This window comes from Manis pentadactyla, chromosome 10 (assembly GCF_030020395.1).
Source record: "Manis pentadactyla isolate mManPen7 chromosome 10, mManPen7.hap1, whole genome shotgun sequence".
Lineage (NCBI taxonomy): Eukaryota > Metazoa > Chordata > Mammalia > Pholidota > Manidae > Manis > Manis pentadactyla.
In genome coordinates, this window is record NC_080028.1 from 37,176,287 (window position 1) to 37,198,413 (window position 22,127).

Sequence of the window (22,127 nt, forward strand, 5' to 3'; positions counted from 1 at the left end):
AAATTTGAAACAAGTCTAAAGCATCTCTTCTGATGTTAAGCTAAAGGAGCTTCTCTCCATGCTGCATTCATCACCTGCAGGGAGGTATGGCCACAGCCACAAGTGGGTCTGCTTTTGAGAGGTGAAGCTACAGCCCCTCTGAGTGCAAGCTGCAGCGGAACAGTCCCCAGGCTCCCCTCTTGCAGCATTAGACTACTCCAGGTAAGTTTTTCACTCTAGAACTAGAGCATTCTCTTTTGAAGCTGCAGTTGTATGATGTGTTTTTCTAGGAGGTGAGCATTTGCCTCTCTTGCAGCTGTGTTTTTACTTAGCTAAGAGTTTCTGTGATCACCATGAGGCATGCCCTCTCTTCCTGTTTATCTGACATCCTTTAAGTTAATGAGGACCATGATTTATAAAGCAGGTACTCCCTCATGCACATACTCATATGTTCGTCCACCTCTCACTTTGCATCTCCAGCCTGTATGTTCCTGCTCTGAGAGGCACCTCCCTGGCCCTGCACTGGAAGTACTGTCCAAGGAGTCTTGGATCTGCTTTGATTCTGTGCTGTGTCTGGGTTGGGGTGCGGGATGGTGGGGTGGGAGGATGACCCGGCATGGGGCCCTAGAAAGTTCTTGTCAGCTCTCATAACTCTTCATATTTGAAGGCTCCAGCCCCATATCATATCAAACATGTTAAAATACAGCCTTGGCATACATAATTTTTTGCCACAAAACATTTTGAATTTTTGTAATTCCTTTTGAAAATATTTGTCTACCAGCAACTCATTTGATTGTGATAAGCTATAATAATGTACAATTCCAGATATATTTGGAATTACTGAAAAACAAGGAAATCTATCCTACGAATTTTTTCAAATGTAATGAAATTTTTATGAATTCAAAATCTCATCCATTAAGGGAGTTTATCTATGTCATCCATAGTGCTTGATGGATGAAAAGGCCCTATGCCTGGGCCTGGAGACTCTCAGAACTTGCACCTGGGATGTCCCTCCAGAACTCTGTGTGAAATGGGCTCTAGGGGATCTGCCATGGATTAGACCCAATGACCTTGGAATTCAGAATGAAAATTCTACCACTATGTCTGAAACAAAGCAGTTTATTGAAGATACAGAAGAGAATTATTTTCTTGGAGCTAAGAAGGGACAAGTACCGCTCATGGGAAATCAAAGCACCAGCAGGAGGTGGGGACTGAGGGGACCCTTGTCTACAAGGGTGGGGGAAGGGATGTGCTCCGGGCTGGCTGGTGCTTTCCCATAAGGCAGAGGGACATGTGGCTGGGGTGGGACACCTGTGGGGCAGGGGCCCTGACCCAGCCCAGCTCCTCGACACTGTTCCTCCGCCTGGTTTTGTGGGGATAGATGATTTTTCAGCCCAGTCATCCTTCCCTGCAAATTTTGGGCTGCAGCGTCAGTCGTGTGGGAAGGCGGTGCTCCGGGGTGCTGCTCAGAAGATGCTTTGGGAAAGGCCTGGGGCGGGAGGAATCGGGAAAGAGGACGGGTGTGCCGGCCGGCGAAAGAGCCGGGAGAGCTGGGGACACCTCCCGCGCCGCTTCAGAATTTATGGTGGGTCCGCTGGCTCTGGGAGGAGCTTTGTGAGCCCCGGACAGAGCTGCTGCCGCCCCCGCTGACTGCACCCGAGCCCCCGGAACCGGAGAAGCTCCCGCGCACCGCGGAGCTCCCGCAGGAGCCGGCGCCCGAGCCCAGACCCCCGCGGTCTGCCGCGCCGCTGCGACCCCCGCTGCCCAGGCCCCCGCGACCCCCAGCTCCTTCTCCGTGGACGCCTCCTCCGTGGGCGCCTCCTCCCAGGGCGCCTCCTCCCAGGGCTCCTCTCCCCGGGGCTCCTCCTCCCGGGGCTCCTCCTCTGGAGGCGCGCCCTCCGATGGCCCCGCTGCTGCCGCCGCCGCCGCCGCTGCTGCTGCTGGTGTGCACCATCTCTGCAAAGAGCGTCTCAGGTCAGGGAGCCCGTGGAGGTCCGCCGGCACACCCGCCGCCCGCCTGCCTTCCCAGCACCGCCCCCGGGACTCCGCAGAGCGCGGGGAGGGCCGGCCTCCACAGCTGAGGGAGGCTGGCCGCGTGGGCCCCTGAGCCACTGGGTCCCTCCCGCCTGCACCCAGCAGCTCATGCCAGCCTGCAGAGAGGACGATGCACACCAGCACTGGCCCTTGGGCTGACAAGCATGGTCCCAGGAGAAGAACCCTGCACTTACCGACGCACACGGAACTCTGGCACTCTCCTGACATCCTGTGGGAAGACCAGGCCCCAGTGTCAGCCATCTTCTGCAGATCCTCCCTTCCCTAAATGCACCTTGCTGAGCTAACAGCCATGAAAGCCTTAATCGCCCACCTCCTTCCTAACCGGTGCTGACAATAAGACATAGGATGAGTCGGTGCTCAAGAAATCTTGACACACATCCCCCTTCCCATTGGGTGAGATTAGACTCAGGTGTTACCCTTTCCACCAACACTCTCCCCGAGAGTAACAGACAAGGCTTATTTCTGGGTCTCCCCCTCCTCTCTCCACTCCTCACGATCCTCTTTATTGAATAAACACTATTCGAACCCACATAAGGGAGAGCCCTGGACCCAAGTGCCAGGCTGCAGGAGCCCACTCTTCAGAAACCTGCAATTAAAGCAATAATACAGAAACGGCCTAGAAATAGTACAGCTATGCCTATAACTCCTTCTCTTTGCTGACTTGTGTTTTAGAGCTAAAACATGAGACATGAAGGGTGGGGAAATCTGTCCAAGATACGGTTCTGGTGGTGTCACTATTGCACAGAAAACACAGCCCTCCTGGAGGTCTGGCAACATCTTGCAGCCCTTTAAAGGAAGAAGCTGGGGCTACCGAGGGCCACCACCACTTGCGACAGCGTGCACATGCACGCACACGCACACGGTCCCTGGCAGTGGCTCGGGCAGGAAAGTCACCAGGCCTCTGGACCTCCTGGGAACCAGAGGGACTCCCGCTAACCTGCACTCCTCGCCCTCCAGGAGGGTCCGGTAGGTGGCGATCTCAATGTCCAGGGCCAGCTTGACATTCATCAGCTCCTGGTACTCCTTCAGCAGGCGGGCCAGGTCCTCCTTCGCCTGCTGCAGGGCGGCCTTGAGTTCCTGGAGCTTGGTATTGGCATCCTTGAGGGCCACCTCCCCACGCTGCTCTGCATCAGCGATGGCCGTCTGCAGGTTGGCATTCTGAGGGCAGAGGGCCAGGAGTCCACTTTAGATTCAAGCGGCATTCGCAGCTGGCCTGCCTGTGTGCTTGGTGCTTGCACATGAGTCACCTCACGTAAGGCAGATAAAGAAACTACAGCCCACCAAGGTTCAAGCATGGGCCTTCATCTAGGTCCTCGATCATCAAGGAGTGGGACCTAGCCCAGCTCAGGAGGAGTCAGCCTCTTCCTTCTCTCTCCTCTTTCAAGGTAAGAGACTGAGCATCTTTGGAAACATCCCCCTCCAGGAAGCATTCCTGAATTACCAGAGAGACTTTCTGTCTGTCCTAGCATATCTAGATATGGGTTTCCTTGGCTACTCTCCCAGTCTGACAATCAGCTTCTTTCCCTGACCTCCCTAATTATGTCTGTACTCAATATTTCTGGTCTATATCAGCTTTCAAGTCCAGGGATGCAGGACCTGGAGATAATGGCAACCTTTGTTCAGCACCTAAGCCCAGAACTGCACCTGGTGAATCTGAGAATGCATGAGTCTGGACCATGATTTCACTGAGGCCTGAGTTTTATAGTGCAAGCATAAGCCTGCAGTCTCAGACATGTGTTCCCTCCTTCCCACCTGCTTCTTGACATTCTCGATCTCAGCCCGCAGCCTCTGGATCATCCTGTTGAGCTCCATGATCTCACTCTTGGTGCTCTTCAGGTCATCCCCGTGCTTGCCAGCCGTGGTCTGCAGCTCTCCCAACTGTGTCCAAGAAAGAGTCATACTTTCAGAAAACCAGCAGGGGCCTTTCAGTTCCCCTAATCCACCCCCTTCATGTCACAAACGGGAAAAACCAAAACACAGACACGCAGCTCGTGCAAGGTCACCCAGTTGAAGGAACCAGGTGCTTCCTCCCCTGCGTCAGGGTAGCGGCTTCTAGCACAGTAGCTGCTGTTGACTGAGCAGATACTTTGTACCAGGCCTTATGCTTTATCTGATAAAACTTCACAATGACCTCATGAGGAAGGCATTATCACCCACATTCTCTGAATGGGAAAACGGACCCGGATTGAGGCTTGAGTACATGACTAAATTCATCCAGCTGTTGAGTGACAATGCTGGAACCTGGCAGACATTTCAGGTGCTGGGCCATCTTCTTAACCAGCAGGCTGTACTTCCCTGGGCAGAAAAGCCAGACGAGTCAGAGGTATAAGGGCCAGCTTATGCCTCATCCAGGTTTTAGGAAGGGGAAGCACACAACAACAAGGTCCAGATTGGCTGGGGAGAAATGGAAGCCATCTCCAACAATAAAGGGAAGGCAGCCAGAGAGATTTAGGTTAAGATTTTCTCAACCCTGACCCTATTGACATTTTGAGAAGGATAATTTTTTGGTTTGTTTGGAGGAGGAGGGCTTTCACACATATATGTTGTGCAGCAGTATCCCTGGCCTCTACACACAAGACTCCAGTAGCACTCCCAACCCTACCCCTAGGTATGATAGACAAAAATGCCTGCAGACATTGCCAAATGTCCCCTGCGGTAAATCATGTCCTAGGAAGAAACGCCTGGTTAGAGCAAAGTCAGAACTGTCTGATTAGCAAGGGAGATGTCTATTAGGGAGACCAGCCCAGGGGGAAGGTGTGGAATTGCCACACTGGAGATGCAGAGAAGAATGACTCAGAGTTAGGGCCTGCCCTCCTAGATGGCCTGCCTAGGTGAGTCCATGAGGGAGACAAGATTCTCCAAAGTTACCTGATGGCGCCACCCACCTTGGTCTGGTACAGGGCCTCAGCCTCGGCCTTGCTTCTCTGGGCAATCGCCTCATACTGGGCACGGACCTCGGCGATGATGCTGTCCAGGTCCAGGCAGCGGTTGTTGTCCATGGACAGCACCACAGAGGTGTCGCTGGTGTCTGATTGCATCTGGGACAGCTCCTGCAGAGCCAGGATGTGCCCACTCCTGAGCAGACCCACACTGGGGCTCCCCAGCTCAGGAAAGCTCAGGAGTGATTAAGGAACAGGTGGGAAAGTGTCCCTTTTGTCAGAAGGACAAAACGCAACCCAGACTCCTACTGGGGAACCTGAATGCCTTCTTCCCCGGGGCACAGACGGCAGTGGATCATGAGGCTTGGAGATGAGGAGCAGACTTACGGCATCATAAAGGGCCTTCAGGAAGTTGATCTCATCTGTCACACTCTCCACCTTAGCCTCCAGCTCCACTTTGGTCATGTAGGCAGCATCGACATCCTGGGAGAGAATTCAGCACAGTCCCTCTAGCCTGTGGGCTCAGCCCACCCCTGGGCACTGAGGAGGGAGCAGAGGAAGGGGCCACAGGGGCCTGCCACCAGGAGCTCCCCCTAGGGGAAGTGAGACGCCCATCCAGGCACAGGCAGACATGACCTAATGTTACTAAACTGGCTATTTGGCAGGCTGGGCTGGAGAAATCCTATCGGAGAAGAGCAAAGAGGCTATGCAGGTGGAAAGGCGATGTGGGCTGAGCCTGGGGCCATTACCCTGGGCCTGGGTGAGGAGAATTGGCAAGGAAAGTCTGAAGGAAAATCTAAATTTTGGACACTCAGGGGCTCTCTTTAAATTACTCCTGGGAAGGCAATCCTGAAAAATACCATGTTACTTCTCTTTGTCCACTTTCTAATCACAACTCAAGGCCCAATCAGGTTCACAGACCCTACATGCCTATCAGGAAGAGACATGGCAAGTGTCTGGTGGGCCCTTATGCCCTGCTCTGAAGATTGTCCAGGCCCTGCCTCTGCCCAGCCTGCTCAGGGGACTCCATCCTCTGAGGGGACCCTCAACTTAGCAGGATCAAACTTCTGTCTCCCCTCAACCTTCAAGCCACTCTGTCTAGCAGGGCTCTGGGGTAGGAGGTGGGGGAAAGGGTCCTTCACCTTCTTCAAGACCACAAAGTCATTCTCTGCAGCTGTGCGTTTGTTGATCTCCTCTTCATACCTGTGAGAAGAGTCACTTTCTGGTCCGCCTCTTCTGGGATGTCCCCATGGCCCCAGAGCACTTCCCATGAATAACATGGACTCAAGGACTCTTGTGCTACCAGTTTCACTCAAGACCTGTGTCACTGCAATGAACAGCCTTCTGGGTTCAGGAGAGACCCAGTTCATTCAACAGGCTCTACTGAGCATCACTATGTGCCAGGCACCAATTAACAATGGTGATGGTAATTACTGGACACTAGAACAGAAGCCCCTTCCTAGTGGGGTCCTATTCTGATTAATCCTGGAAGGCTTCCTGAAGAATTTTGGATTTTTTTAAAACTATTTATGTGACAAAAGGGAGGTGACTTAGCTGCCAGGAGCTTTCAGTGGGAAGTGTGTGGTGCCACCTCTGTGCTCAACAAGTGAAGATGAGGAGACTGAGGCAGAGAAGCTAAGGCACTTGCCCAAGATCCCAGAGTTAATAAATGGCAAAATAGGGCTGGACCAAGGCACCTGGACTCCAAACTCCAAAGCCTGTACTCTTAACTTTAAAGCAAGGTGCTTCTCATTAGAAACCTATTGACAGAGAAAATAAAACTCATAGCTGGAGGGGAACTTGGATATTGATGCAGTCCACAGAGGACAGACAATGTTATCTGAGTCTAGAAGGCTCATGAATGGGCTTAGGGGTCTTGGAACACCTCGCTCCCTGCAAAATTGTATGTGTACACAATTTCATTAAATTCTCAAAATGGCTTCTGCCTCAAATAAGTCATGAGGCACTGTTCCAAAGATCAGGATATTGAAAGTCAAAGATGGTAGGGGCAAATTCCTAGTTTGCAGCCAGCTGGAGCAGAGCCCAGGCCTCTTGACATCTGTGTCCTCCCACCCTCCAGCTCTCCCTGCCCCATCCCAGGGACAAGGCAACACGCACTTCTTCTTGAAATCCTCCACCATCTCCTCCATGCTCTTCAGCTCATCCTGCAATTTGTCCTTCTCATTGTGTAGCCCATTCAGGAAGGCCTGGAGGCTACTGATGTAATTTTCAAAAAAAGGCTCAAGATTGTTGGTGGTGGTGTGAGAACTCGAGCCCTGCTCCTGCAGGAGGCTCCACTTGGTCTCCAGGACCTTGTTCTGCTGCTCCAGGAACCGCACCTGCCGCCCAATGAGAAAACAGAGTCAAGGAGCTGTCTGGGGCCAGGTCCAATCATGGTGGTTCATGGCTTCCCCAGAAACAAAGGCCTAGGGGTCTCCCTGTCTCTCCTGCAGGGGTGCATTTTGAATGCTGCAATAGTCTAGTGCTAACCCTGCATGGGCAGCGGCATTGGTGCAATGCAGGGGAAGGAGAGCCCTATTGCACGGATAAGGAAACTGAAGCCCAGAGAGGACCATCATCACAGAACAAGTTAGTACCAAACAGAACCGAGGTTTCCTAACACTTAGGCTTGATGATCTTCCCACTACATCATTCATTCATTCAATTCCACTATCAATGGTACTCAACAAATAGCAGGACATTCCAACATCCTACAGGAGATTCTAACATCCTACAGGCGATACAGTTTCCAGGAAGAGGCTCACAGTACATCTGGGTACCCTGCACTTAGATGAGAAATAGAGAAATGGCTTTCAGACAGCCCTTGTCGCAGGAGGAAGGATCCAGAAGCACCTAGGGTTGGCCCACTCTGCCAAGCCAGTGCTCAGCTGCATTTAAACTGATCCATTGGCTAAAGATGTCTCAAATTTCCATTTGTCACAAAACATTTTTGTACACAAGTTCAAGGACAATTCTATCAACAGTTGGAGTAAATATCAATCAACTGGCCTTTTAACAAACATTTGTAGAGCACCAAGCTTGTGCCAGACCTTATACTGGACACTCAGGTCCCCAAGACCTGGGAATCCCCCTAGACAGATGGTGAGAGCTGTTGCTGAGAAATCCTCCTTCTGTGGAGGTGCAGTCTTTTCATGTCACTCTCTGCCTTTCTGCAACTACTTGGCCTAGACACCCAGGTGTCTGCTGGGAACTAGCTGGTCACCTGACTTTTAAGAGTTACACCTCTACAAAGGTCTGATATTCTGATGCTAAGACCAACTTCTCCTTCAGCTTTGCCCAAGATACTTAGGTACATCGTTGGGACCCTCAAAGAGTCCCTACAAAACCTTTCTTTAAAGCCTAATATTATCCCAGGATCACAAAGAAATCTCCACACATCACACTCAAGAGTACCTCTGAAACCCTCAGTTAGCAGCCACCCAAACCTAAATACCCCTGGCCACCACAACAATTGTCATAGCGTCACTTACATGGAATATTGAAAGCACAGGAATCCTTACAAAACATCTCTTCAGCCTAGCACACATATGTGTGTGTACAAATGTCTGATTCACAGCTACTCACACTGAAATCTTCCTGTGAGACCCACCTAGGAGGAGGTACCCCTCATCCCTACCCCATCCCACTTCCCAAAAACTATCTGCATCCCTCTCCATAGGCTGATGGCAGATTGACTCATCTCTCAAATACAATCCCAGCCTCTTCTCTAACTTTTTCTTTCCATGGCAGAGGAGCAGTTCACAATTCCCCTGGGACAGAGAAGGAATTCTGTATTTGAGCCTCAGAGGGACACCCATGATGGCAACAAATGATGCCAGCAGTGCCCAAGACAAACTGCAGTGATGGAGCATCTAAAGGAGGAAGTAACTCCAACCAATAAGGGACTGAGATATTTTCATCAGCTGCTGCTACATTAGCAGGTCCACCACCTGCTGATATGCCAGAGGGCTTGAGGTATGGGATGAACCCACGAGTCCTTCCTCAGATTCATAAGGAGAAGAGGAAAAAGAAACCATTGCAGTTAAGCCAGATTTCCTCACTGTCCAGCTGTCCTGTGATGGGCTCACCTTGTCAATGAAGGAGGCGAACTTGTTGTTGAGGGTCTTGATCTGTTCCCACTCCTGGGCCTTTACTTGCCCAATCTGGGGGTCAATCTCCACATTGAGGGGCTGCAGGAGGCTCTGGTTGACAGTCACTTCCTGGATTCCCCCAGGGAAGCCACCTGGACCACCAGGGCCACCAAAGCCACCAGGGCCGCCAAAACCACTGGGACCTCCAAAGCCACCAGGGCCACGAAAGCCACCGGCCCCACCAAAGCCACCAGGGCCATGAAAGCTACCAGCCCCACCAAAGCCACCGGCCCCACCAAAGCCACCAGTACCACCAAAGCCACCAGCTCCTCCGCCAAAGCCACCTGCTCCTCCACCAAAGCCACCTGCTCCTCCGCCAAAGCCGCCAGTTCTTCCACAGAAGCCTCCCATCCCTCTTCCACCACCTCCAAACCCACTACTGCCTAAGCCTCCTGCACTGGCCCCCCCAAACCCTCCGGCCCGGATGCTGCCTCCAGCCACGCTGATGGAGATCTTCTTGTTGCCCCCAAGGTTGTAGAGACTCTTACTGCCAAAACCTCCTCCCATCATGGCACAGGCAGCGGCCGCGCCAGTGCCCCCCGCTGAGCGGGAGGTCGAGGAGGACACTGTGGAGCTGACCCGACTCTGGCCTGACACCACAGCTGAGCGGCCACTGAAGCCCTGTTGGCGGCCGCCGTTGGAAGACCTGCAGGACTGTTGGCTGGAGCTGGCCTGGCGACTCATGGTGAACAGCAAAGTATTCCAAAGGAAGGGTGAGCTCAGAAGGCTGGAGGAGACTCAGAGACCTTCTGAAGTTCTGGCCCAGGGCTGGCCCTTATATAGGGCTGGGGAGCTTGGCTGGCTGATGGTGCCAGCCAAATAATTGAGGTATTATCAGCTTTGCTTTGTCTGGCAGCAAGAGGTTAAGTCCAAAACTTGAAACACGCCTTGGTAATCACCCCAAATTCCCAAATTGCTTTATCTTCCCAGGGTTACTCACCTGAAATAAGCTTAGTTGGGAGAGGGACCATTCTACAGGGCTGGACACAGCCCCTAATCCCCAAAACACTTATGCTCCCATCCTAGGAGTGACAGGTCAGCGTTTCTCTATTTGTCCTGCGTCCCCACAGCCATTCTGCCAGCCCATCCAGCCTCAGGAGTTTCCAGGATGGGTGCGGAGCCCCAGGGAGGACCTTGAGCAAGAACAGAGAAGTAGGCGAAGGGCTGGGAAGGAGACAGACTGAGGAGGAGGAGAGAAATACACCAGCTAGAGGCAGCAACTGCCTCTGGGGCTCCTGCCATCCAGCAAGGAGACGGCATCCCTGCGAAACACACAACGGATGAGTTCTCAGCCTCAAGGGCCTTGGAGGGAGAATTGGAGTCAAAGAGGAGAGAAGGATGGGATGCGCAGTAGACTGAAACAAGTACAGACCATGGCCAAGGTCAGTGAGAGGGAGGGAGCAGACAGGGAGAGGCGCCTCTGGAGAAACGGAAGCTGGAGGAAGGCCAGTCCGGGTGAGAAGAGGGTGGTGACCTCCAAAATGGTGGTTCAGGCCACAGAAACCACTGGCCTTTCCTCTTCCAAGGAAATGAATGCAGGGTTTCCAAGACCTGCTTCCCTCAGCTCACCTGAGAGACGCCACCTACACCATCTAGGAAGCTTGAGTTCCTCTCCAGGAAATTTAAGAAGAATCAAGGCTATAAACAATCTCCATTCTGTAGCTGGGCAGTGGTCATTGACCTTTACTCTAACCATATGCAAGTGAAATATCTTTTTATTTATCATCATGATGTATATACTTTAGAGCTAATTGCTTCCAAACACATCACGATCTAGAAGTAGGTTTTTGTCTCTACATTGCTTTTTACTCCATATTAGAAACAAAAGTCTCAGATTTCTTTTGACTCAGTATTCCAAATGCCTGGAACAATAGCATCATTATTTCCCACTATCTGGTTATATACTTGCCTCTTATCTCTAATTACTTTTCTAAGACACCTTATTGACTAAAATCCATAAATTTTTCAGAAGCCCACTTAATCTGCTTAGTTCTCTCATCACCTAAGAAGTTTCTTTAATGATGGTTTTCCATAAGTTGTTGAAAAGATAACGTATGAGAAGAGTCCTCTATAAATCGACACGTGTGGTGTGAATGTTAGTCGCTTTTATAACACTTGCCTGCTACTTCCCTTCAGCAGCAAAAACCAGCCTTGTTGGCTCTGCCCCGACAGTGAGACCCAAGGCGCGCTCTGGAAAATGAGTCTCCACCGAGGCCGTCTCCTCTGTAAATAAGCCTTTCCTTCCCTCTTCCAGCTTGACCACCAAGTCCTCAGATGCACGATCCTCCACGCGCTCCCCTTGCTCACCCCCTTTACCTTCTGGCTGCTCGGCACCTCACTTTAAACCAGGCGTGCAGGGAAACTGCTCCCTTACAAGCTAACTGGGGGGAGGGCCAGTTTAAACCAGTGACCAGCAAGCCTGAGAGCAGTTCCCAAATCGGTGCTCCTGTTCCCGTCGAGCACACAAAGTCACAAAAACCCTCAAGTAACGCAGGCTAAGAAAGTGTGCCCAAGTAGAGGTTCTGCCATTCCATCTCTCCCACCCCCAGAATTCAGTGTCCTCAGGCTACCAGACTTTCTACAGAAAGAGAGAGAAGAAAAACACAGCACACATACTGTGCATTCACAGGAGCACACACAGACAGATATGCATGCTTACGAAACCACACACAAGCACGCACATACTCTCCTCACAGCTCCCCACCTAGCACGCTCTTCCCCTGGAAGCCATTTATGTCACAAATGGACACTACTGCCCTTGCCCCCTTCAAAACCTAGGTTCCTGCCCATTTCCCCTTGGCCCTGAATCTGAGAAACCAAGATACAGCAACTGGGTCCAAATCGGGGCACAGACTGAGAGGCAGGCAGCCCAGGTCCTGACTCAGCCACCACCTGAGTCTTCCCCTTGCTGCTCAGTTCCTTCCTCTGCACACTGAGGGCTTCAGACTTGATCAGGGGGTTCATGTTGGACCTACTGAAGCTTGGGGTTCAAAGGAGGCATGGGGTGGGAGAAAGGGGCAGCAGTGGGCAGTGTCCTAGTCTCGTTGCTGCCATCATCCCAGCCGCCTGCCATCCTGATGGTGAGGATAGACTCAGCCTGGGGGAAGTGGATGGAGGGTAGTTTAATTCTAGGGGCAGGGGGAGGGCAACTTTCACGACGCAATGCATTAAGGCGCACCCTTTGCCAATATGTGAGGCTGATCCTGACTCCAAAATCCAAATAGTGCTTTGGGTTCCAGTGTAGCTGAGGCTTTCGTTTAAAGAGACCCTGGGAGCAGATGGGGCAATGTCCCACACTGTCTCCCTGCCCCGACTTACCATTTTTTACAGTCCTTGCCATTGAAGGGAAACACTTCAGAACAATTAGCTGGTTTCCACCCTTTGACAGTTGCCAATGACCTGGCCCAGTTTGAATATGCTGAGAAGTCAGTTTGCATTTTAAACATCAAGAACAAACTCCAAAGAGTTTGAAGTGGAAGTTTGGGACTCTAATGAGGGCCCATCCCAAATCCCTTTTTTCTGGCAAACCCCACGGTTAATCCCCTACACCCACAGACTATAAAAGCCCAGCTGCTCTCTTCGGTTGCCTCTTTGGGAGAGAAGCAGAGTACTGCTGATGGGAAGTCGCCACTCCTGGAATTAGCCCTGATGGGCCTTCCCAGGGACTGAAGGCACAGGCGTCCCAGCAGAGACTCGGGGCCCTGCCCCCCTCCTCGCCATGCCTACAGCTGTGCCTCACAGGCTGGCACTATGACCACAGCCCCTGGGGAATCTGGGTCCCCCTGGAGGAATTAGGGAGGCAGAGAGGCAACTGTTCTGCCCACAGGCATCCCCAGCTTCTCTGGAAACAGGGCACTCAGGTGTAGGTGCTCAGGGTTAAGGACAGGCTTGGCAGCACATGGCATGGCAGCTGGCATGATGCTGGGCCGGGGACAGCAAGTGGGGTGCATGGAGCTGGGAAGGAGCTGCGAGGGAGAAGCATGTGGAACTGCATAGGGATGGGAGGCATTGGGCCAGGAGACCTTGGCCAGGGGTGTGGGGCTGTGAAGGACCCAGCTTGTGTCCTGGGCTGGCTGCTGCCCTGTGGCCTGTAGTCAGAGAGAACGCTGCCCCGTAAGGAACTGCTCTTCCACACCAGGTGAGCTCTGAGCCCAGTCTCACTGAGGGGCCAGCCTCGTGGCATCTTGGAACTCAGGAAAGGTCTTGGGCCAGGTAGCTGCAGCCATGAACTTGGCTCAGCCCTGAAGGAGAGGTCCTCTAAGGAGGGAGGCGACCTCCAAGTGCCAGGAACTTCCCACACCAGGAGGCCACCAGAGCAGTGGCATGGGCAGCACCCTGGGCAGGGCAGGAAGCCCTGGTCCTAGGCTCCAGATCCCTCTGGGTCTCCATATAATTAATGGTGAAACAGGGCTGATAACTTCTGCACTCCTATTGAGCTGAGTGACTGGGAGGTGAGTTAAGTACAATGAAGGGCTTTATAAACTGAAGAGCAGAGGCAAGGATTGTAAAAGCAGCCGAACAGCACACCATGCAGTTGCTGCCAGGTGGTGAGCTCTTGTTATTAACATTTTACTGACCTCTTCCCATAGACCCTCACAGCAACCCTATATTGCAGGGCTCGTTGCTCCATTTACAGATGAGGAAAACTGGGACTCAGAAGTTAAATAACTTGTCTAAGGGCTCACAGACAGTAAGTGGCAGAGCCAGGACTCCAGTTCAGTTCTGTCCCAGTCTGGAGCCCACACTTGTGGGATAGACAAGCAAGAAACAGCCTCTGGAAAAGCTCCCTGTATGGCCCCATGGGGTGTTCTGTGTCTGCTGCTGCCCAGAGCCCAGCTCACAGAACCAGCCCTGATGCTGAACAGTTGCCTCAGATGTGATCATGTTGGAGAAATGGCAGATGAAAACAGAATGTGGAGTAGGGAGAAGAGGCACAAACAGGACCCCATACTTGCCTAAGCATGGCCCCCAGGAGGGCACACTGCACTATTTCCCCAGCAAAGGGGACAGTTCATGCCGCACCTTCTCATTCCTTCCTGGTCAGGATCACAGGCATGATGCTACAAGCTGATGGGCCATGGTCTGGGACCATGGACCACCGCAACGCTAAGCAGTTCACAGCTAGTGACCTTGGCCTCTCTGCACCCTCTAAATGAGGCCCTAGTGTGATGTTCCTCAGCCCTTCCCCTTATTCTTCCCCCAGCCACCACTTCCTGAGTACCTCTCTGCTGGGCACTGTGCTGGCCTCTTCTGGGTGGCTCCCACTCTGTTCTAGGGATCCTGAAGAGTCCTCTGACTGAAAACCCTCTCCTTCTTTCCCTTACACCCAAACTGACCCTTCCACCATGACGCTTTGTATGACCAACCTGGCCCCCAGAGCTCTCCTGTCTTAACAGCTCCTGGCACTCACATTGCCCCCCCGCCACCCCCGCTCATGAGTCAAATGAGAGTGTGGAAGCTTGGGATGGCAGACCTGGGACAGCCCCAGCCTCCCAGCACCCAGCCAGCCTTGTGCAATGCAGGAAGTTCTTGGTTCCCCAGAAAAGCCAGGACCCAGCACCACAAGCATACATGCCAACACTTTAATGCTTTCTGACATTTGTGGATGCATTCAACTTTTTACAACCCTTTAACTTACCTGACCTGACAGAAATGGGCAAACACACCACACACAGACACACACCCTCCTGTGACTCATAGACAAAGTACTTTCATGCAACCTGTGACCCCAGATGAAAAGGACAAAAACATTAAGCATAAAATAGGTTTAAAGACTGATGCAGTCAGAAGAAGATGCTGTCCCAACCTACCCACTGACTCTGCTTTCTACCAAGAGACATGAAAATAAGAACAGGGAGTGAGGGTGGGGCACTGTGTACAGAAAAGCCAGGCAGGATTGTCTCGCCCTTGTTTCCCTTAGGACTTCAGTCCCTCAACAGTATATCCTTGACGTGGCCCACTATCCATTCAACATCTCTCCAAACACCCACTCATTCTCTCAGCAATCACTTGTAAGCACCTACTTGTATACTTGTGTCAGGCACCAGACTACCCACTAGGAACATCATGATGCACCAGGCTGGGTCTGTGGTCTGGGGAAGTCACCGTCCTACTGAAGGAGGGGCGGCCTTGTAAAACACTCTTTACAGCATATTGGGCTCAGTGTTTTTCACAGCAGACTGAAGTACTATGGGCAGAAGATGAAGAAAGACTATGGAAGGCAGCTTAGAGGCAGTCATTTTGAGTGGGATGAGTGAGAACAGCCCAGTGGGTGGACAATAGGAGACGGGCACCCCTGATAGAGAGGAAAATATTTCAAATATGGATGAGCCGGAGTGCCAGTGAGAGGTCCCACATGTTGCAGCAAAGGGACCGTGGAAGAGGAGGACAGTGATGGGGAAGGACCTGAAGGTGTGGGTTGAGTGTGATTGTGATGGTCTTACTGTGCTGTGCTGTGCTAAAGAACTGGGACTTCAGTCTGTCGGCAGTGGCCCTCACATCGGGACCAGAGGCACACTAGGACCACTGGGCAGCTTTAAAAATCCAGATTCTCAAACTCTACCTCTGGCCCTGTGAATCAGAATCTTAAGGAGTGTGGTCCAGACACCTGTATCTTTGTAAAGCTCCAGTTTGCTTTAATTCTGATGGACTAATTCCTATAACACAAGAAACCTTATTAAAGGAGAAAAATCCCACATTTTTAGGAAAACCTGGCTGAACAAAAAGAGTCACCTGTCCTATCTTCAAACCAGAGGCAGAGTTTTATCTGCTCCAAGAGGCTGGGCCAGGCATTCAGCAGGTACAAATGCTGATCAGCAGAGGGATTTAGAAGGTGGCAGCGAGCTTCAAAACACATCTATTGAGAATAGGAATAGGCAAACCACAGTCTGGGGCAAAACATTCACAATGCATATCATCAGATGGATCTCAAAAACATCAGGATGAGTGAAAGAAGCCAGACACAAAAAGAATATATTCTATATGATTTCATTTACATGAAATCCTAGAAGAGGCAAAATAAACCTTTAGTGACAGAAAGCAAGTCCCGGCCTGAGCCTGAGGGCTGGTGGGAGATTGACTACAAAGGGATGTGGGAGAGCATTTTGGAAGATGCCCTATACTTTATTGTGTTTGTAGTTACATGGGATGTGTATTTGTCAGAATGCATTGATGTGTACTCTGAAATGCATGCCTTGTTATTGTATGCAAAAAACGAAGTTGCTTTTTCAAAGGCTACAGGAAGAGGAAGCAGTTGGGACTGAATAACTCATGCTGAAGACCACAGGAGCGCTGAGCTATTTCTCTAGAATAGGTATTCCAAAAACTTTACTGCACTTCCTTGTCCCTTGATGTACCAGACTACAAGTCCCTTAAGGGAACTGTAGCTGGCAGCCTCATGGTACGTGAACTGAATTGGAGCTCAATGATGTTTAAATAAATGGATGATAGAATGGAAGCAGGCAACCTCACCCAGGAAGAATACATGACAGGAAAAGATCAGAAGGTCAAAGAAGGAACTCAGGGAAACATTAGTGCTTAAATATTTTTCATCTTATTTTTTAATTATAAAATATTTCAATCCCTCAGGAAGCAATATAGCCAATACCTGTGTCCTCACCACCTAGATTAACCAGATGGCCATCTCTCTTTTAATAATTAAATTGTTACAGGCCCTAAATTTGATGTCCGCATGGGGAAAAACTAAACACAAAAATCAACTGCAGATCTGAATGTTAAAGATAAGACAGCAAACCTTTTAAAAGATACCAGAGGATGTCCTTATGACCTGGGAGTATAGAGCAGAGTACAGGACACAAAAAGCACCACACAAAAGGAAAATATGATGAATTTATAAAATTAAGTGAACTCTCCAAAAGCTCCCCTAAAGAGGAAAAAGGAAACCCCAAGAGTGGGAGAAAGTACTCATATACATGACAGAGGACTCATATGCAGAGCATATGAAGAACTCCAATAAATCAACACAAAAAGACAGACAACCCACCCAATAGAAAAATTGGATATCCAAATATCCACACAAAAGAGGGTATCCAAAAGGTCAATAAACATATGAAGGGAACTCAACATCATTAGCCATTATGGGACCTGCAAATTAAAACCACAAATATATACAATAGCGTGCCACCAAAAAGGCTAAAATACAAAAGACAGTACCAAGTGTTGACAGGAATGTGGCAATCAGAGCTCTATTATACTGCTAGCATGGCTACTTCGGGAAACTATTAGGAGTATCTGCTACACGCATACCCTGTGGGCCCAACAGTTCCACTATGGATGGACACAAAGCCATTGAGTGCACACAGGTATTCACCAAAAGACATGTACTAGAATGTTCACTACAGCATTGTTCATAATAGCTGAAAACTGGAATCCCATCACATGTCCTCAGTAGCAGAGTAGGTAAATAAATTGGGCTTTAGTCATACAAGGGCATATTAATAAGAAAGAATGGTTTCAGATGAATCTCACTATATGGTGTTAAGCAGAGGAGTCTAGACACAAACCATGTGATTCTACTTATCTAAGGCACAGAAACATTTAAAACTAACCTATGCCATTAGAAATAACAATAGCAGTTTCCTGGGGTGGGAGGCGGTGGTGGGGAGAGGCTGAAGGGAGCTCAGGTAGGGGCTTCTGGGGAAATGGGAATGTCTGTTTCTTGTTCTGGGCACTGCTGACATGGAGGAATTTAGTTTGTGAAAACTCACCAGCCTGAACACTTGACATCTGTGCTTTTTTCTGTATATATATATTACAGTCCAAAAAAATATTTTTAAAATATGGTAGAACTCCCAGCATTTAATGAATGAACAGAGGTAGAGAAGGCAACTGAAGAAACTGAGATGATGGGGCAAAGGAGAAAATAAGGAGAAAAGAACTACAATGTCAGAGCTCCAAAGAGTTATGGAAATGACCAAAAAGAGGCCACCATTTGTACCTTGGAGGCCCCCTGGAGACTTTAGCAGCAGAGTCAGTGGGTGGGCACAGAAGACCCTAGATCTCGGTGGTAGAGGGCAGGGTGAATGCAATGTGCGGGCCCAGCTCACACCTTCTTGCTCCTCCCGAGGGGAAGTCAGAAAAGCCACAGGAAAGCAGACCCTGGAGTCACCTGCCCTGAATCAAATAGATCAGCAGCCCCCAGAGGACCCACCTCAGGGGCTAGTAGACATGATGAGTTGGACCCCTGGGGGCTGCAGAACACACAGAAGGAAGGGCCAGGTTACAGCCCTTGGATCTTCAAGTAACATTTCCTCTGCTCGCTACTGATCCAGAACTGACAAGGAATGTGTCTGGGAAGGTAGAGGACAGATGAGAGTATAGCTATGGGCCAGGAAGGTGTAGGGAACCAAGGGCCCCCAAATCCCCCTCTTCTGGTGTCCAGTGCGAGAAGTGGCTCAGCTGTTGGGATTTTTTGGGTCTGAAGAACCAGCAGTGGGCTACAAGGGTCTGGAGGCCAGGACCCAGCAGGGCCAGGGCAGGTCTGGGGCACAGGATGAGAGCTGGGAATTCCCAAGGCTGCTGGGAAAGTTGGACATGCAGGACACACAGGGTGCAAAGCTAGGGGCCAAGGGAGCCTGGGGACAGGTAGCAGGGTGGTGGGGGCAGGCCACGAAAGTGAACAGACCAGATGAGCTATCAGGAACAGGACCGAGAGCCAAGCTTTAGGAGCGGGGACAGGGCTGGTTCCTTCTCCATCCTGCTCGGCTGCATGCTCTGTCTAGCAGCCCCCAGCTTCCCCTCACCCCTCTGTCTATCTCTGCCCCCCGATGCCCTCTGCTCCAAACAGGTTGCTGTCTGAGCACAGAGCTTCCTGTTCTCTCCCTTTTCTCTCCTCCCCTGCCCCCTACCCCCACCAGCCCTGCAGGGGGACATTCCTTAAAACTCATCAAAAATAAAATGTCGTGACACATGCAGTAATTTCTTAGAGAGGAATAAATGGAGACCCTGCAGAGGGCAAGGATGAAGGCAAATGTCAAACCACACTGAGGGACAGGGCTGGGAGCAGGGGGACTGCGCACAAGTGACGTGCCTTTTGTTATAGGCTCAGCACCCACAGGTGGGGGAGGGGCCCGACTCTGCCCTGAGCTTGCGGTGGTATCAGGGGCCTGGGCAAAGAGGACCCAGTGATTCTGCTGGCTGCACAGGTGGGGGTCTGGGATGGAACGGGCCAGCTTGGAGGGTGTGAGCTCAGGATTTGGTGTCAGAACACTGGCCACTGCTGGTGATCTAGACAATCCTGGCTGAAGAGAAGCAAGCACTGCTGGCTCCAGAGCTCGGCCCACAGGGACTCATCTGCTGGCAGATCAGACACTCGGGCCCCCAGCTACATTCTGACCTGTGACCACGCTCTGGCCCCCGGGGGGGAGAGGCTGGAGTGGCTGCCTTGGCCCTCGTGGCCAGCAGCTCTGGAAGCAATGGTGCCGGTGTCATGAATGACAGCTTCAAGGAGACAGCCAGTCACCTACCTACCCCATGGGGTGTCATGGGGCTGTTGATGTGGAGAAAGTGAATGTGCTCCAGGCTGAGGGATGGGGAGTGAGAGGGGCCCCGGGGGAAGGATGGCTCCTGCGGAGGCACAGGAGTATTAGCGGTTAGGCAGCCCCAGCACCTGGAGAGCAGGCAAGCTCAGGTGCGGCAGAGCCAGACCTAAGAAGGAGAGTGGATACATTCTTCTTTTCCTACAGCTCCAAGAAGTGGGAAGGTGGGGAACTCAGTAATGTCTCTTTTCCTTGTCTGACAGAAAGTTTGGATCCTGCTTCTTCATCCTAAGGGAAGTAGTTATTCAATCTCACTAGCAATGTTTAACTCAACATCAAGGGAAAAAATGTATAAGATACTTACAGAGCTTTGACACTCCCCGACATTCTCTTGTAGAAAGGAAAAGAAAAAAAGAAACGATAGAAACATAGAGCCACCTCCCATTCCAAGTGTTAATTAGGAAACACACCAAAGATTATCTAATGCAAACCTCTCTTTGTAAAGATGAGGTGTTAGGCTCAAAGAGGAGACGAAACCTGTTCATGGTCACACCGTGAAGACAGGTAAACCCCAAATGATGACCCAGCAACAGGAAGGGCTCCCCATCCACAGTTCATTTCCATGGCTCAATCACTGAATGTCCAGAAAACACAAAGGTGAACTACAGCAAGATGGGCTGATGCCAGACACCAGGAGGAACTTCCGAAACAAAGGAAAACTGGGAACCAAAGGAGAGTGAGAAGACAGAGGGTGAGGAGGGTTTCGTGGTCCCTCAGTGGGAGGAGACAGGAAAAATGAGATGCCCCCCGAGATCCGTGATCTCAGCTGTTCCAAAACATATGAACCCAATGGCAGGGCATGATCTCAGTGGGCACGATGAGGATGGCGGGAGCAGGATGATCAAAACAGAAACATGCAAAATTGACCAGTGCTTGCCCCTCAGTCCTGGACAGGAGATTCCCTGGGTGAGGCAAGCAGAGGGACACAGGGCCCGCTGAGCCCTGGGTCCTCCCAGCCCTTCTTGGCGCCAGCATAAATGTTCAGGGTGTTCGTAATAGACCACGCAATGGGATCAGAGTGGTACTTCCCCAAGCTCAAACAGACCTGGTTGAAACACAGTCCCTAGCCAGTCCCTAGCCAGACACCCTAGCTCGTGCTCAATCCTTGTTTTCTCCTAGATCCCTCCATTCCCTCACACTGAGGCTTGGGGATCCCTCCTAAGCTCCAGGGCCTCTCTAATCCTCGGTCAGCACCATAGTCAATGTCCCTGCCAGGCTGCAGTGAGCAATCCTGGGCTCCTTTCCCTTGAGCCCTTCACTCAGCCCCCTCTCCACCTCACTCAGGCTCCCTTCAAGGGCATCTGAGCGTCCCCTCAGCTGGGATGACCACACTGATCTTGCTCCCACCAAGACTGTACAGGCGCGGCTGCCAAAGGCACCCACTACCATGGCTCAGGCTGCAGAAGCACTGCCTCCCCCGGAGCACAGGCCAGCTGGGAGCCCAGGGAGCTGGCAGAGCTCTGGCCAGACACCACAACGGCAGAGCAGCCACAGGAGCCCTTGGTGGCCTGGGACAGCCTGCTGGACTCCTGGCTTATCATTTTCCCTGGGGACAGGAAGATTTCCTGGTGCAGAATGCCCTTGAGGAAAGGGTACCTTCTGACATGAGGAGAGAGGTGGCCCCTTTTCTGGGTCCCAGCGAACTGGTTCACTAATTGGATGATCTCCAGTTTCATTCTTTGGCCACAGCTAATCCCCACACCAATTTCCTTTGCTGTAATCCCGGAGTCTTCATTTCAGGCCTTTCCTGTAATTAGCCTCTTGTAGCCTTTGTGCAGTAGGCACTAGGGCCCTCCCTTGATGAATGCCCTGGCTCCTGCCAGGCGTGGCCCAGCTCCAAAAACCCAGGCACTGGCTTCTCAGGAGGCAGCAGGCTCAGTTTGGTGACTCTGTGACTTTTTCATTTCCCAAAACCCTGGGTGTCCACTTGTGTTCCTCTGCTGTCTGCCTTCCAGAATGAATGAGGCTCACACAGAAATCGGAAAGAACTTGGAAAGACAGAGTGGAAAGCAGGTTCCTCCTAAATGGCACTTGAAAGGCTCACTGTGTGTACCCCCGAGCTTCCCAGAGAGCCTCAGACAGTCCGTCTCTGGGTCTGCAACACCACCACCACTCTGCTGTCCCCGTAGCAGAGGGATGGGGATCAGGCCAGAATGTCCCATGCTGACCCAGGGGCCTGAGCAAGTGGACTAGACACAGAGGGCATCTGAGGTTAGCATTGCTCACCACTGGGGTGACCCACAGAGCTCTTGATGTCCCCTCTGTCTCCTGGTGGCTCCCAGAGTGTTTTTATTGCTCCTGTTCAACTCACTGCCCTGCCTGCCTCCACGTCTATCTCGCTCCTACACCCAGTCTCTTCCCTTTCACACGTGCCTCCTTGGTGCCCTTCTCAGGAAGCCTCCCCTTTTGGGGGCTCAGGGGTTCTGCTGCCTGCATCCCCTCCCTTCCTCTCCCCTGCGAGGGCTGCAGACCGGCCCCCTTGACAATAGGCATTGAGGGCAGGACCA

General features: G+C 51.5%; 1 protein-coding gene across 1 annotated transcript; it reads right to left on the reverse strand.

Annotated features, from left to right (window-relative positions):
• Positions 1 to 1,087: 1,087 nt before the first annotated feature.
• LOC118927241 (keratin, type II cytoskeletal 3-like) lies at positions 1,088 to 9,811 on the reverse strand. Its single transcript, XM_036915173.2, has 9 exons — positions 9,002 to 9,811; positions 7,032 to 7,252; positions 6,056 to 6,116; positions 5,301 to 5,396; positions 4,920 to 5,084; positions 3,787 to 3,912; positions 2,972 to 3,192; positions 2,208 to 2,242; positions 1,088 to 1,935 (listed from the first exon to the last, which is right to left on the reverse strand). Exons 1-9 carry the CDS (start codon positions 9,746 to 9,748, stop codon positions 1,553 to 1,555), a joined length of 2,055 nt encoding a protein of 684 aa, XP_036771068.2. The 5' UTR covers positions 9,749 to 9,811; the 3' UTR covers positions 1,088 to 1,552.
• Positions 9,812 to 22,127: the final 12,316 nt, after the last annotated feature.

What these genes read in the sequence shown, in the direction of transcription:
- LOC118927241 (XM_036915173.2), bottom strand. Translation starts at nt 9,748, where the DNA reads ATGAGTCGCCAGGCCAGCTCCAGCCAACAGTCCTGCAGGTCTTCCAAC. An exon ending in TCGCCTCCTTCATTGACAAG is followed by an intron (nt 7,253 to 9,001) that starts GTGAGCCCATCA and finishes ATTGGGCGGCAG; the next exon opens with GTGCGGTTCCTGGAGCAGCA. An exon ending in AGGCCCTGTACCAGACCAAG is followed by an intron (nt 3,913 to 4,919) that starts GTGGGTGGCGCC and finishes TCTTGGACACAG; the next exon opens with TTGGGAGAGCTGCAGACCAC.